We start from the raw sequence: 13,476 nt of genomic DNA, 5'->3' as shown, positions 1-13,476 counted from the left end.
AAATTTGTTTAAGAAAAATAATTGTAGGTTTGAATTTGATGTTAGGTTAACTAAACTTAAAACTTTTATATTTGTTCTAGGGTTATGATGGTGTCGGTCTCTATCTAATATATGTTTGGGTGATAGTTCGTCCCCGCAGTGAAGACAGTTTGGCCTCCTTTCGTCGTTGATTATGTGCTTATGTACACTGCGCGTTATCAAATTAGTGCCCCCTGCATCGCTCCGTTTCTTCTTATGTTTTGTATTTTGCCATTGCGCGAAAATCTATGCATTTTATTGTTTTTGGTTCACTGATATCCCCTCTCTCTTTGAGGATAAAAAAGAGGTCCTCAGAAGAACCGTTATCTTTTTAATTCTGCTTTGTTTTATTTTCGGCGAAAAATTGAACACGTATTTTGCATCATCAGATTTGCGCCTCCCAATGAAGCTTTGAATATCTTCCATAATTTGAAAGGTAGGACAACTATTTCAAATGGTGGAGTAAAATGCGAGGCGATTTAGTTAAAGTTTAATGTTGTCTGTTTTATTTGACATTAAAATATCTGCTAACATGTTTGTACATATATATTTCACATCAATTTCCTTTTTGGAACAAAGTTTCCTAACATAGTGGTACTTTATGTCGATATGCTTACTTCTATTATGTAATACTGGATTCTTAGCTAAACATAAAGCACTCTGATTATCGCAAAAAATTAAAATTGAGTGATCTATCAAAAAATCCATTTCCTTCAGAAACTTTTTTATAAATACTGCTTCTCTTGCTGCAATGGACAATGCAACATTTTCGGCCTCCGTGCTGGATAATGCCACCAGACTTTGCTTCTTGGACTCCTAGGATAGTGGACCAGCTGCGTTTATGAAGACATATCCACTGTAGGATTTACGATCCGATGTGTCATATACTGCAATTATATTAATATTGTCCTTCTCATTGCGTGTGTACACACACGGCTCGCTGGCACAGGGAACAAAATGCAGTTTTTGCAAGACTTCGTTGAGCTTGGCGTTCCACTCTCTACCGCTCTGTTTAAGTCCGTAAAGTGGCTTCTTTAGTCTCAAAACTTTTCCATAATGTTTATTATCAAATCCATCGGGTTGCTTCATATAGACTTCTTCGCTTAATTCGCTATTTAATTAAGCTGTCGATACATCCATCTGATGTAGAAATAAGTTATGCTCAACAGCCAGAGATATAATAAGTCTCACCGACGAATATCTGGTGAAAACGTTTCAAAAAAGTCGATACCATATTGTTGTGCACATCCTTTAGCCACCAACCTCGATTTAAATCGCATCACATTGCCATCCTTATCTCCTTTGATGCCAAAAACCCACTTACTACCGATGGCTTTCTTACCTTACCTTCTTACCTTCTGGTAAGTCCTGTAGCTCCCATGTCTGATTAGCTTCGAGGGCGTCAATCTCCTTCTGAATTGATGCTATCCACTCTTGACTCATTTCAGACTGCGTCGCTTCAGCAAACGTAACAGGTACCTTGAAATCTTGAACCTTCATCATGTTCAACAAGTTGTATTGTTTTCGTGGACGCCCGGGATTCCAGTTTTTATCTTCTTAGGACGACCAGGACCATGAATTTCCCGTTCTTCGGTATCATCGCTCTTCGCACTCTCGTAAACATCAGAACTATCGGCTTCATTAATCTCGCTGTCAATTTTCTCTTTCTCGAGCACCTCAGCATCTTCTTTGTTGTTGTCCACTGCCAAAATCTGCGAACAATCAACTCCAATTTCGTCAATAAGTGCCGTCTCGTTCTCGCTGTTTCCATTCTTTGGATACCCTATAGTTTCCTCTAGAAAAACGACGTCTCTACTGTTGATTACCTGGTTCGATCCAATGCGCATTAATCTGTAGGCCTTCGCTGTTGTTGAATACCCTATCATTATGCATTCGATGCCTTTTGGCTTGAACTTTCCTGCATGTTTCTTATTCAAGGCAATCGCCTTGCATTGTCCACAGTTCGAATGGTGTTTGACTCTTCAACGACCTTGTCTCCGATCTGTTGCGTAGATATGCTGCAGTCCTAACTGCCTCTCCCCACAAGGACTCATTCACTCCTCAATGTATAATCATGCTCCTTGCCATTTCCACAAGCGTCCGGTTAGCGCGCTCAGCAACCCCGTTTTGCTGCGGAGTATACGGTACTGTCAATTGCCGCTTGATACCGTTTTCAGATAGGAACTTCTGAAACTCGTGGCTTATATATTCGCGACCGATATCGCTGCGAATTGCTTTAAGTTTTTCACCGGTCTGTTTTTCTGCAAACGCGACAAGGTTTTTAAACGTGGGAAGCAATTCATCACGGGTCTTCAAAAAATATACGAACATATAACGCGAATAGTCATCAGTAAATGTTACGAAATATCTTGCTCCACTGGCAGATACTTTGTTCATTGGCCCGCAAATGTCCGAATGCACTAGCCCTAGCACTTTGTCCGCACGATTTTCTGCCATTTTTGGGAATGGTTTCACACAGATTTTACCTTTAGCACAGGTTTCACATGCAATTCGGTCTATGTCCACAACATTTTTGATTGACTTTAAGCCATTGACCAAATTGTCACTTGCCATCTTTTTTAGGCTCGCCATGTTCAAATGACCATAACGATAATGCCACTTCCACAATTCATTATTTGCACGCAAGTAAATGCACAGATTGTTCGAAGTATCAACAACAAAAAAAATTCCCACTTTTCTTGCCTGTTACACTTCTTAATTTCGACCGTCCTTTATATACGCATTTTGCTTGTGAAAAATTACTTTATACCCTTTTTCAACGGCTTTCGCTACCGATATGAAATCACTTTGCAAGCTTTTTACGTAAAGCACATTTTTCAAATAAACGGAACCATTCTTTTTCTTAACGGCCACCGTACCGACGCCATCCGAAAATATATAGTTTTCTCCTGCAAGTAATATTTTCTCTTTATGCTCTTTAATGTCCGCGAACCACGACCTTTCACAACACATGTGAGCAGTTGCTCCACTGTCCAAGCACCACATCGATTTCGTTAAAACGTCATTTTTATTTACACTTGCAAGCATAGTAAACGACTTCTCTTTTGCAGATGTTTCTATTTCATCATTTTTGTCTTTCACTTTGCACTGCGCAATAAAGTGACCCTCGCGACCACATCGAAAGCATTTTTTATTCTTTGCATCACTGTTCTTTTGCGCCGATCTATTTTTCTTGTCTCCCTTTCCACTGGGACGCGACACAAACGCTTGCTGCACACAAAGTTCCGTTTCGTCCGAACTGACTCTTTGTCTCTCTCCCTCTTCTATAATTTTTACTTTTAAATCAGAAAGAGTCGGTAACTGTTCGCGCGTTTCGATCGCTACCACGAAATTTTCGAATTTCTTACCGAGTCCCGACAGCATCAAAATAGTAAGAATATCTTCAGAAATGTCCATATCATACCATACTGCGTAATTTTCGCCGTCCAATTTGTCGATCGCACACAGCCCTTGTCCGCTCATGTTTATAAAAAATGTTCAAGCTAATTAAATACAATAATTATTTTTCTCTTGATCACACACAATTATTAAAGTCTTTACTACTCCTGGGCCCATAACCTATTTGAAATGGTGGAGTAAAACGCGAGGCGATTTAGTTAAAGTTCAATAACTGTTTTATTTGACATAAACGTGACACCGTTGTGAGTCGTTTGAAAGTTAACACAAGAAGAAGTTTCCAGAAAAACAAGAACTTATTCAGATCAGTGTGACCAACTTTCAGTATATAGTTGTTGCCAATTAACATACATAATATTTTAGTATTTCAATAACAACAAAATGTTTCATGTTCTTAAATTGAAGTTTTCTTTAATTTTGCGAAAAAAAAAAATGGGACGAGGAACGCTGTTATCCTTGCAGGAACTATAGACTATAGAGAATTTTATTAAAAACAAGTAAACTTATGAAAAAAACTATAAAGGTGGCAATATCATTGTCTTTAGACCGGGAGATCGCAGATCCATACGTCGAATACCTTGCAATTCCCACGACTCCTTTAAAAAAGCACGACTGAGTTTTGCTTGAGCTCATATGACCTGGTCTAAGGAGTGGCATTATGTTGTATTTGTATGTATACGAGGGTGGTAAACAATATACCATTTAAGAGGAATTTAAATTTTTAAAATTTTGTTCGAAATGAATCGAAAAAACTTAAGTTATTGTAGGTGTCTCTATCCTGATGACCCAGTTTTGACTTACCCATTTATGGATTGTTTTCCTTTTGTTCTTTTTGGAAAGCTCTCACTTAAACAATTTTCTAAATAGCTCACATCAACATTTTTGCTCAAAAGGCGCTAATCTGGTGGTGCGCATTGTATGTGTGAGATTTGTGGGGTTAAGTTTTTAAACGATTAAGGATGGCGCATTCTATCTGTTGCACGACACAGGTAAATTTATATTTTTTTGTCGGGGTTGAATTGTTTATACCAGTGACTGAATGATACATTTTTGTGACCAAAAACCAATTTTTCAAAAGGGAATAGTGATTCTGTGTCTAATGTAAGATCCATAGACGTGAAAGTGATGTGAGTGGAATGATGGGTAGCCGGGCCGTAATTGAGGATAGTTACGAATTAGAAGATCAGTCTAAATCGGGACGAGATCGTAAACAGCTTCAAATTAAAGATTAGCTATTAATAAAGAGTCTTGTAATAGTAAAAGTGAAAAGGCTATCACCGAATAAATATTAAAAAATAAAAATTATTTTTTTAAATAATTAAATAGTAACAATTTTAATTTGCACACGTATGCTCATGTTTTGTAAATTTTAAAATATGTGACATTCACTTCACAAGTACTTAGACTTTAAATCTATATTATTTTTGATCAATTGGCACCAATAAAAAAATTCTTGATTTCCATTGCCTTAAAGTTATTATTATTTAAATATTTGCTTATATAGTAATACCCAAACCTATGTACATAATATCACACAATAAATTTAAAAAGTGACTATAATAGATTATTTGTCACTAAGGTATTCAGCTTGCGACTTGTGAAAATCTAAATCTAAGCTCTCCCCTTTCGCGCTCTCTCTTTTGTACTCTCGCACCTACTACTAGCGTTCCGTTGCTCGATCTAGCAAAACACCGAATTCTTCTATTCTATCTATTCTATAATATATTTATATATGAAGATCTTGAGCAATAAATGTACATTGAAAACAATCATGTTACAGGAGCTCAGTTGTCGTCTGTCTCCCGCATCAAATCGGAGGAAGATGCAATTCTATCACCACAATCAGCCTAAAACATAATCAAAATTTAATCGACTATCGCGTGCGGTACTGAATTTAACATACGATTTGATGTGTAGATGCCAAAATCTATTGATCCAGTTTAAATGGTTTAGGAAAAAAAGGTTTGGGCAACTTTGCGAAAGTAGCACCCCCTTTTAGATTATGGCTTTGATAACCCCTACTGCAACACATTCGATTGAATCAGACAAAGCACAGTCCTTGCAAAATTATTCAAGCGATGTGTTGTTGTATGCAGCCAATCAAACCAAGCTGGTTTGATTGAGTAATTGAGTAATTTAATTAGTCGAAGATTTTTTCGATTTTTATTCCCGTTACGCGTAGATTAAAAGGGTATACTAGATTCGTTGAAAAGTATGTAACAGGCAGAAGAAAGCGTTTCCTACTATATAAAGTATATATATTCTTGATTAGAATTAATAGTAGATCTAGCCATGTCCGTCTATCCGTATGAACATCGAGATCTCAGGAACTATAAAAGCTAGAGATTCAGCATACAGATTCTAGAAACAAACGCACAAAAGTGCACCTCCCACACTTTAAAAAAATGTGTTGATAGTTTTTCACATTTTTTCTAGTCTCGTAAATTTGTATCGATTTGCCAAAAAACGTTTAGCCTCGCACACTCAAACGCCCTAAAACCACCCAAAACCAATTTTGGAAAAATTGTTGTATATTTTTTTATAATTTTTTAAGTCGCTTAAATTTATATCAATTTAAAAAAAAAAATTTCCACGTCCATTCTAACTCCCGTAAGCCGCCGAACCGGTCATGCCCACACTTTTGAACAATTAAATGTAAATTTGTTCTAATTGTATCCTTAATATCTATAGATATTCCAGAACAATTATGAAATTTCGCGATTGCATTCACACCAGCTGATTAACGGGTATCTGACAGGCGGGGAACTCTCTTGTTTTCAATAAATTTTCAACTTAGTCTCGACAAAAATGGTGCCTTCGACTTGAGAGCCCAGCACCTGTTCACCCTAATCTGGGAACGGTGACTTCTTCGTAGGCCCCAGATCCCCAGAGTACCTGGGTATGGAATCATTTCCTCGGCGGAGGTTAATCTGATAACTGAAAGTAGAATTAAAGTGTAAAACCAAACAAATAAAGATCAAGAAAACAAGAACTGCTGGGAGTTGTTACTGGTAACCGGGTGATCACGGTTGATATACATTTGATGGAACGTACGTGCAAAATCGGAGCTAGCTGCACATATCTCGTAGCGAGCAGACCAACAAAATTAGTGCGTTATAATACTCTTTAACTTTACTATTATAAACACGAGCTATAGTCAAGTTCCTCGTATATCATATACCCGTTAATCAGCTAGTGTGAAATTCACACTGTGAATACGAACTCGAAATTTCATAATTTTTCTGGGTATCGATAGATATGGGAGAATAAAATGGAAAAAATTTAAAAATTGTTTCAAAGCGTGGGCTTAGCAGTATTGTACGGTCGTGGCAACATGGTCAAACAAACTTGCGCTGCGTCTTTGTCTAGAGAATCTGTACGCTTAATCTCAACCTTCTTGCTTTTATAGTTGCTGAGATCTCGACGTGCATACATACAGTCGGTTAGCCGGACGGGGCCAGATTGACTCGGCTATTGATCCTGATCAAGAATATATATACTTTATATGGTCGGAAACGCTTCTTTCTGCCGTTTAAAAAAACCGAAATCGCCATCTGGAAAAATGAAATACTTAGCAATTGACGATGGAGCCTAATCCAACTACAACAATTTTAACAAAGAGTTTATTAATCTATACATCGTGATGCACTTCTTCCATATCTAGACAAATTTCATAGCCTTCTGCATATCTTATCTGGGTCAGTTTTTGAAGTAGTGCAGGGATATCAGGTAACCGGCGAGGCACACAGACACACTGCTACTCTCTCAAATAACATTTCAAACACGACACTGGTACAAATTACGATAAACTCTTACTGAGGATGAAAGTCTCTGTAACGACATTATGAAAATACACTACCTATGACTTCTACAGGTATTTCAAGTCAATGTTGTGTCTCAGTAGCTCAGTTCGACTTAAAAAACGTTATGATTATAATGTTTTAAAATTAATCGATTCAAATTCATGCCTTGTTAATATACAAATATTTGCAAAGAATTTGTAAGAAATCACCATTGAGTTTCAACAGTAACCAGAAGCTCGCGTATAATTTTATGTAGGTCCATCAACACGTGAACAATCACTTTTTTGGTACATATTTTATTTTTCATTGTTTTAGAAGGCCCCCAGGAAATATTTTGTTAGGGTGACGGCAAAGTGCGCGCGATAAACCACTGCATGCATTTTTAAGAGCAATCGCTCGAGAGATGTCAGAGTAAGAGCGAAGCGATAAAGCGAGGGCGAAGAGAGAGAGCAGCTTGTAAGCTGTTTTATCGCTTCAACTTGATCATTGTGTACGATTGCCTTGTTGTATTCTGTGCTTAAATTACCGTTTGTTTTAAAAGCAAACCTTTTTTTTTTGTTTTAAAAATTTTTTTTTGGTTGCGAGTGATGCAAAAAATTCCTCGTCGGAATCCATCACGTTCACATTAATAACTAAAAGAGAGCAATGTTGCTCGTTACTCGCAAAGATCTCACTCTGCCATTTTCTCGCTTTGCTCATAGCTTCTCGCGCGCACCATCCCGTCACCCTTACCATAGTATCAAAGACATTAGAATATTCTAGTGTCTTAGAAAATACCACACTAGACTTAATTTAAGTAAGAAAAAAATAGATTTAAGTGGCCATCCAAATTTATCTAATAAGAGAATAGCTAAGTCTTCCGCCGGAACCAATACGCAAACCACCATAAGCTCTCAGGGAAAAAATGTCAAAACCGAACATGGGGGATTTTTCGAGACGCAAAGTGCCGGGAACTATAAGCGGGACATGGGCATAAATGACGCGTGGCGAAAAAGTTTAAGGACCGAGAAACATAAAACCCAAGATCGTGAAGCCGTATTTCACGTGGTCACGACAAGGAACAGAAAGCAAGATACTGGCGACGGCGAGGACGGCGAGCATTTTTGAGTGCGATAGGAACAGATAGGGCTAAGCAAGGAGATATATAAAAAAAAATAAACAATTTCCAAATGTTATCTGTGATTATGCCGCCTACGAGTACTCGTTATGCCGCGACGGTGCCGTCTGCGTGTAACCGGTCCCGTTCGCATCATTTTAGTTACAATTGTCACAATTAGGCCGCCGCCTGTGAATTATCGTAGAGTTTTCCTCAGAAGCAAACCGCGTACCGCTTGGGGAACCGATCAACCATTTACCAAATATAACATTATGATACCCCCGCTCAACTGTCTCCATAATAATACATTTATCTGCGATATCTAAAGGTTTTTGGTGCCATCCGTTAATGCAAATGCTCAATAGATACAAGCATACCGATGCTTATCGCAAAGGCTTTGGCTTGGTAATTGGTGGAAGCGCAATGCTGACACAATGCGATGCAACCATGTGAACAACACTATACAGTGCCTCTGAGTTCGAAAAATCTTGGTTTTCATTTCGACTCAAGTGTGCCAACCTCTCATGTGAGGATATCAAGTGACGGTACGTTTCTACAAACAAAAACCTGGAATGATATTCAAAGTTTCTCATTTACTGGACCCGACTTACGGACAGCGATTGGACTTACCCTACGAAGTCTTTTCTTTGTATTTTGTGTGGCTTTTACAACTGAACAAATGCTTTGATATTCAACGTTTTAATTTGTGTCGCGGAACGGATTTGTAACGATCAGTAGTTAAGCAATTCAAATGTAAGGCCACGGTTTTGAATTTATATCGAGGATTATTTTCATAGAAAGCGGTCACAAAAGTATCGGTTTGTAAAGCCAACCTCCGCTCTGTGGTTATTCCGATTAGAGTGACCAGAGGAACCTGGAGGCAAGACTGCGAGTAAAACCCATCACTATATCCTACCCACACAAGATCTGACTTTCTCTCTTGATGCGGTATAGCGGATTAAAAACAACTCTCAGGTGATCATCGTCCGGTCGGTGTCAATTTGTCTTGCCAATTTTTAACAGTATACCAAAATTTTTTAAGCCACCACTTGTGATGTCCAAAGACAATACGAAATTTTCTCGCCCACATTCGTAGAGTAAAAGGGTAAACTGGATTCGTTGAAAATTATGTAACAGGCAGAAGGTAGCATTTCCGACCATATAAAGTATATGTACTTTAGGCACGCAAGCCGACAAAAACTGACACACCCATATTTTTATAAATCTTGAAAATTTTTTTTCGTTTTGCCAAAAATAACGCTCCCACTCGAACGACCACAAGCCAGCCACTTTTGAAAAATTAAACAAATTTTTTCTTTATTAATTGGTTTGTTAAAAAACGTCCAAGATATAACCTTATCCTGGTGACGGATTTTGAAAGAGTCTTTAATCGTATGGAGACCTCTGGTGTACTTGCCGTCTCGGGAACTTGGAAATTTGTCCAAGGCTGAATAATGTTAATAAAGCGTTCATGACCAATCGCTACTTCAGGGTTCGATAGAACCAAAAACACTAGAATAACAAGATGTGTAACCCCATATGTTGTTGCACTGGCTCTAGAGGTGGCTCCAGGCTCTCTGGAATTTTGGTGTAAGAGCCAAAGAGCCAGCAAATCCTTTTTCTTTTAGTTTTAAAGATGGCAACTTTGAATACCGTTAAACTTTGAGGCACCTCATCTGTGGAACTCGGGCTTTAATTTTTTTAATAACCCTTTGAATTAACGATTTACTCGGGTTTTCACCATTTTTTTTTATCGGAGGTATCGTGCCATATTGCCACCATTATAGCTTTTTCCATAAGTTTATTTGTTTTTAATAAAATTGTCTATAGTTTTGCGATGTTTTCGGATTTTTCCTGCAAGAATAACAGCGTTCTTTTTCCCTTTTTGTTTTCGCAAAATTAAAGAAAACTTCAATTTAAGAACATGAAAGAAAGCTTCATTGGGAGGCGCTAATCTGATGATGCAAAATACGGGTTCAATTTTTCGCCGAAAATGGGGACACAGTTAAACTTTACTGCACCTCAGCTGTGCAGCAATATCATCGTTATCTATGCAGATCAGCTGCGTCAGCTGAGAAGGCAATGACATTTGGGGTGCTTACATCGTGCCTCAGGAAATGAATTGATTGTTTACTGTTATATTTTTATGAAATATTTTTTTCTTAAATGTTATAACTTTTTTTGGAAAATTAATTTTTTAAATTACAGTAGTTATAATAATTTTCTTTTTATATGTTTTGATTATTTAGTATATATATTAAGACGAATTACCATAAGTAAATGTCGTATTTTTATACCCGTTACCCGTAAAGTGAAAGGGTATACTAAATTCGCTGAAAATTACAATGCGCGTCACCAGGTTAGCGCTCCTTGAAGAAAAATCTTTGATGGGAAATATTTAGAAAACTGTTTAAGCGAGAGCTTTCGAAATTTTTTTTCCCCTTAAAGTTGAACAATTCTATAAATGAAGTCGTATTCACGTACTCCTCGAGTGTGATGTCTTGATGTCTCCAGTATCCAGATCTAAAGTTCATGGTTTATGACTTAAGGTCATTATGACTAAAATGGTAGAGCCATTAATTTTTTGCACCACGGAAGACGAGTTGAAGAGTGCCTTGGAGGCCCAGGCAGAGATCCCTGCAGCAGTCGTGGCTATCAAGAGCCTTCGGCAATCGCAGTACGGAGGGAAGACTGCGGTGATAGCAGTCCCAGCCAATCTGACGGACCCGCTGATCAAACGTGGCAAGCTGAGGGTAGGATGGTCCCAATGCTTGATCAAGGAGCTGGTGCCACGCCAAAGATGCTTCAGATGCCTGGAAGAAGGCCACATAGCGGCCCACTGCAGAAGCACCGTGGACAGAAGCCAGTGCTGCTTCAGATGCGGGACCGCGGGACACAAAGCCGCCGAGTGCCCTAACGAAGCTAAGTGCTTCTTGTGCGCAAACAGAGGTAGCCAAGCGACCAACCACCAAATGGGCACCCGGAAGTGCCCATTGGCGGGTAAAGGAGCACCAAAGGCACTGCAATGATGCGGCTGATTCAGCTAAACCTGAATCACTGCACGGCAGCCCAAGACCTGCTAGTGCAGACGGTGCGTGAACGCAGAGTGGAGCTCGCGCTACTTAGCGAGCCCTACCGAACGCCGGCTAGCCCAGACTGGGCCTTCGACCGCACCAAGAAAGAAGCGATCTGGAGGTGCAGCAGAGAAACCCAGCAAATAACCGATGTTCTTTCGGACATCGGATTTGTTAGGGCCAGGGTAGGCAGATGGTGGGTGTACAGCGTATACCTAGCCCCCAGCCTGACCCTAATCGCATTCAATCGGGCACTGGACAGACTGGCAGCGGATGCTAGAGGCCGCACCCAGGTCCTAATAGCGGGCGACTTCAACGCATGGTCAGAGAGCTGGGGCAGCTCAACCACCAATGCGAGAGGCAGGATGGTGCTGGAGGCATTTGCGACGTTGGACCTGGCTCTTCTTAACCATGGAAACCGGCACACGTTCAGGCGCGCCGGACTGGGCTGTGGTGGACCTCACCTTTACTAGCGGCTCGTCGTACAGGCTAACGAGGTGGAGACTCAGCGAGGATTACACTGGCAGCGACCACTTGGCCATCATCTGCGACCTGGGATGCCCACCCTCGTCCCAAGCCCAGACACCAGCCCAGGCCAGGATTAAATACAAGACGGACACTCTGAAAACGCAGGTGTTTCGAGAGCAGTTTCTACCCATGGCGAGCAGACAAGGAGCCGAGCTGACGGCAGTGGAGCTGATGAGACGGCTGAAGGCCGCGTGCGACGCCAGCATGCAATCGAGCAGGCCGCACAGCCGACAAAGAGCCCCTGTCTACTGGTGGAACCTGGAGATAGAGACGGCTCGTCGTGAGTGCCTCTCCGCCAGACGTCGCTACCAACGCGCGAGAGGTGCGGAGTCCTTTGCCGAACGCCAATCCGAATACAGAGCCCGCAGAAAAACGCTTAAGTTAGCCATAAGGGAGAGCAAGCGCAAATGCTTCCTCGACCTATGCGACTCTGCCGACAGCGACCCATGGGGAAGTGCCTACAAGGTGGTGGTCAAGAAGGCGTACACCAGGACTCCTAAGCTACTGGACCTAGCGATGCTCCGCAGTGTAGCGGAACACCTGTTCCCTGTGATGGATGGGTTACGCCCAGCCGACCCAGCCACAGGGGTCCACGTCGATTCCGACGCCACGGTCAGCAGTGACGAGATCCTGGAGCTGGCAAAACTGCTGAAGGACGGCAAGGCCCCCGGACCCGACGGCATTCCGATCAGGGCGCTTCGGCTTGCTCTCCACCTCCAGCCAGACTCGTTTGCGAAGGCATTCACCAAATGCCTGGAGGAAGGAGTTTTCCCGAGTTGCTGGAAAATCCAAAAGCTGCTTCTCCTCCCAAAACCAGGGAAACCACCCGAGGAGCCTTCATCGTTCCGGCCAATATGCCTCATCGATGGAACTGGCAAGCTCCTGGAGAAACTGGTGTGTATTCGGCTTGAGAGGGCTATCGCCGACGCGGGTGACCTCTCACGGTCCCAGTTCGGATTCAGGAAAGCGCGCTCCACCGTCGACGCTGTCAACAGAGTGGTCGAAGTAGCGGCCCAAGCAATCGACGGCACCAGATGGAAGGGTGGCAGCAAAGAGTACTGCCTCATGGTCACTCTAGACATCAGGAACGCCTTCAACACAGCGAGATGGGACCGGATCCTAGAAGCACTAATTGGCTTCAGCGTCCCAGCCTACCTAGTCAGGATCATACGCAGCTATTTTTCTGATCGGGTCTTACTGTGCGAGTCGTCGGAAGGCGTCTTCAGGCACCAGGTCACCGGTGGAGTCCCACAAGGCTCGGTCCTCGGCCCGCTTCTGTGGAACACCATGTACGACGGGATACTTCGTCTACCGCTGGTCGGGAGGAGCGAGATCGTAGGCTTCGCGGACGACGTGGCCTTGCTCGTTGTTGACAAGTATCCCGGCAAGGCCGAAGAAAGCTGCAACCAAAACATCAGGGCCATCGAACATTGGCTCAGTTCAATGGGGCTAGAGCTGGCGCCGGAGAAGACTGAGGCTGTCCTGATTAGCTCAAGGAAAGCGGTGGAGACGGCCACCGTCGAAGTAGGCTGTACCAAGG

At 41.5% G+C, this 13,476-nt stretch overlaps 1 protein-coding gene and 1 long non-coding RNA gene across 9 annotated transcripts in view; one reads left to right on the top strand and one right to left on the bottom strand.

Annotated features, from left to right (window-relative positions):
* LOC120284464 overlaps nt 1-3,786 on the bottom strand; it is a 59,270-nt gene extending 55,484 nt beyond the window's left edge. For both annotated transcript variants that reach the window (XR_006541616.1, XR_005543736.2), the window contains exon 1: nt 3,443-3,786. This is a non-coding gene — a long non-coding RNA (uncharacterized LOC120284464). The remainder of the gene's footprint in view (nt 1-3,442) is intronic.
* Nucleotides 1-13,476, top strand: part of LOC27207654 (dipeptidyl peptidase 4) — a 125,920-nt gene that overhangs the window by 66,450 nt on the left and 45,994 nt on the right. The window contains exon 8 of one of the 7 annotated variants that reach the window (XM_044922634.1): nt 6,127-6,234. The exons of the other annotated variants lie outside the window; for them this stretch is intronic. Within the exon in view, the coding sequence (XP_044778569.1) occupies nt 6,127-6,219 (93 nt within the window). The 3' untranslated portion in view covers nt 6,220-6,234. Of the gene's footprint in view, nt 1-6,126; nt 6,235-13,476 lie in introns of those variants that run through there. 7 annotated transcript variants of the gene reach the window in all.

The sequence above is a fragment of the Drosophila simulans genome, chromosome 2R, assembly GCF_016746395.2.
Source record: "Drosophila simulans strain w501 chromosome 2R, Prin_Dsim_3.1, whole genome shotgun sequence".
Lineage (NCBI taxonomy): Eukaryota > Metazoa > Arthropoda > Insecta > Diptera > Drosophilidae > Drosophila > Drosophila simulans.
This window is presented reverse-complemented; position numbering and strand designations above follow the sequence as displayed.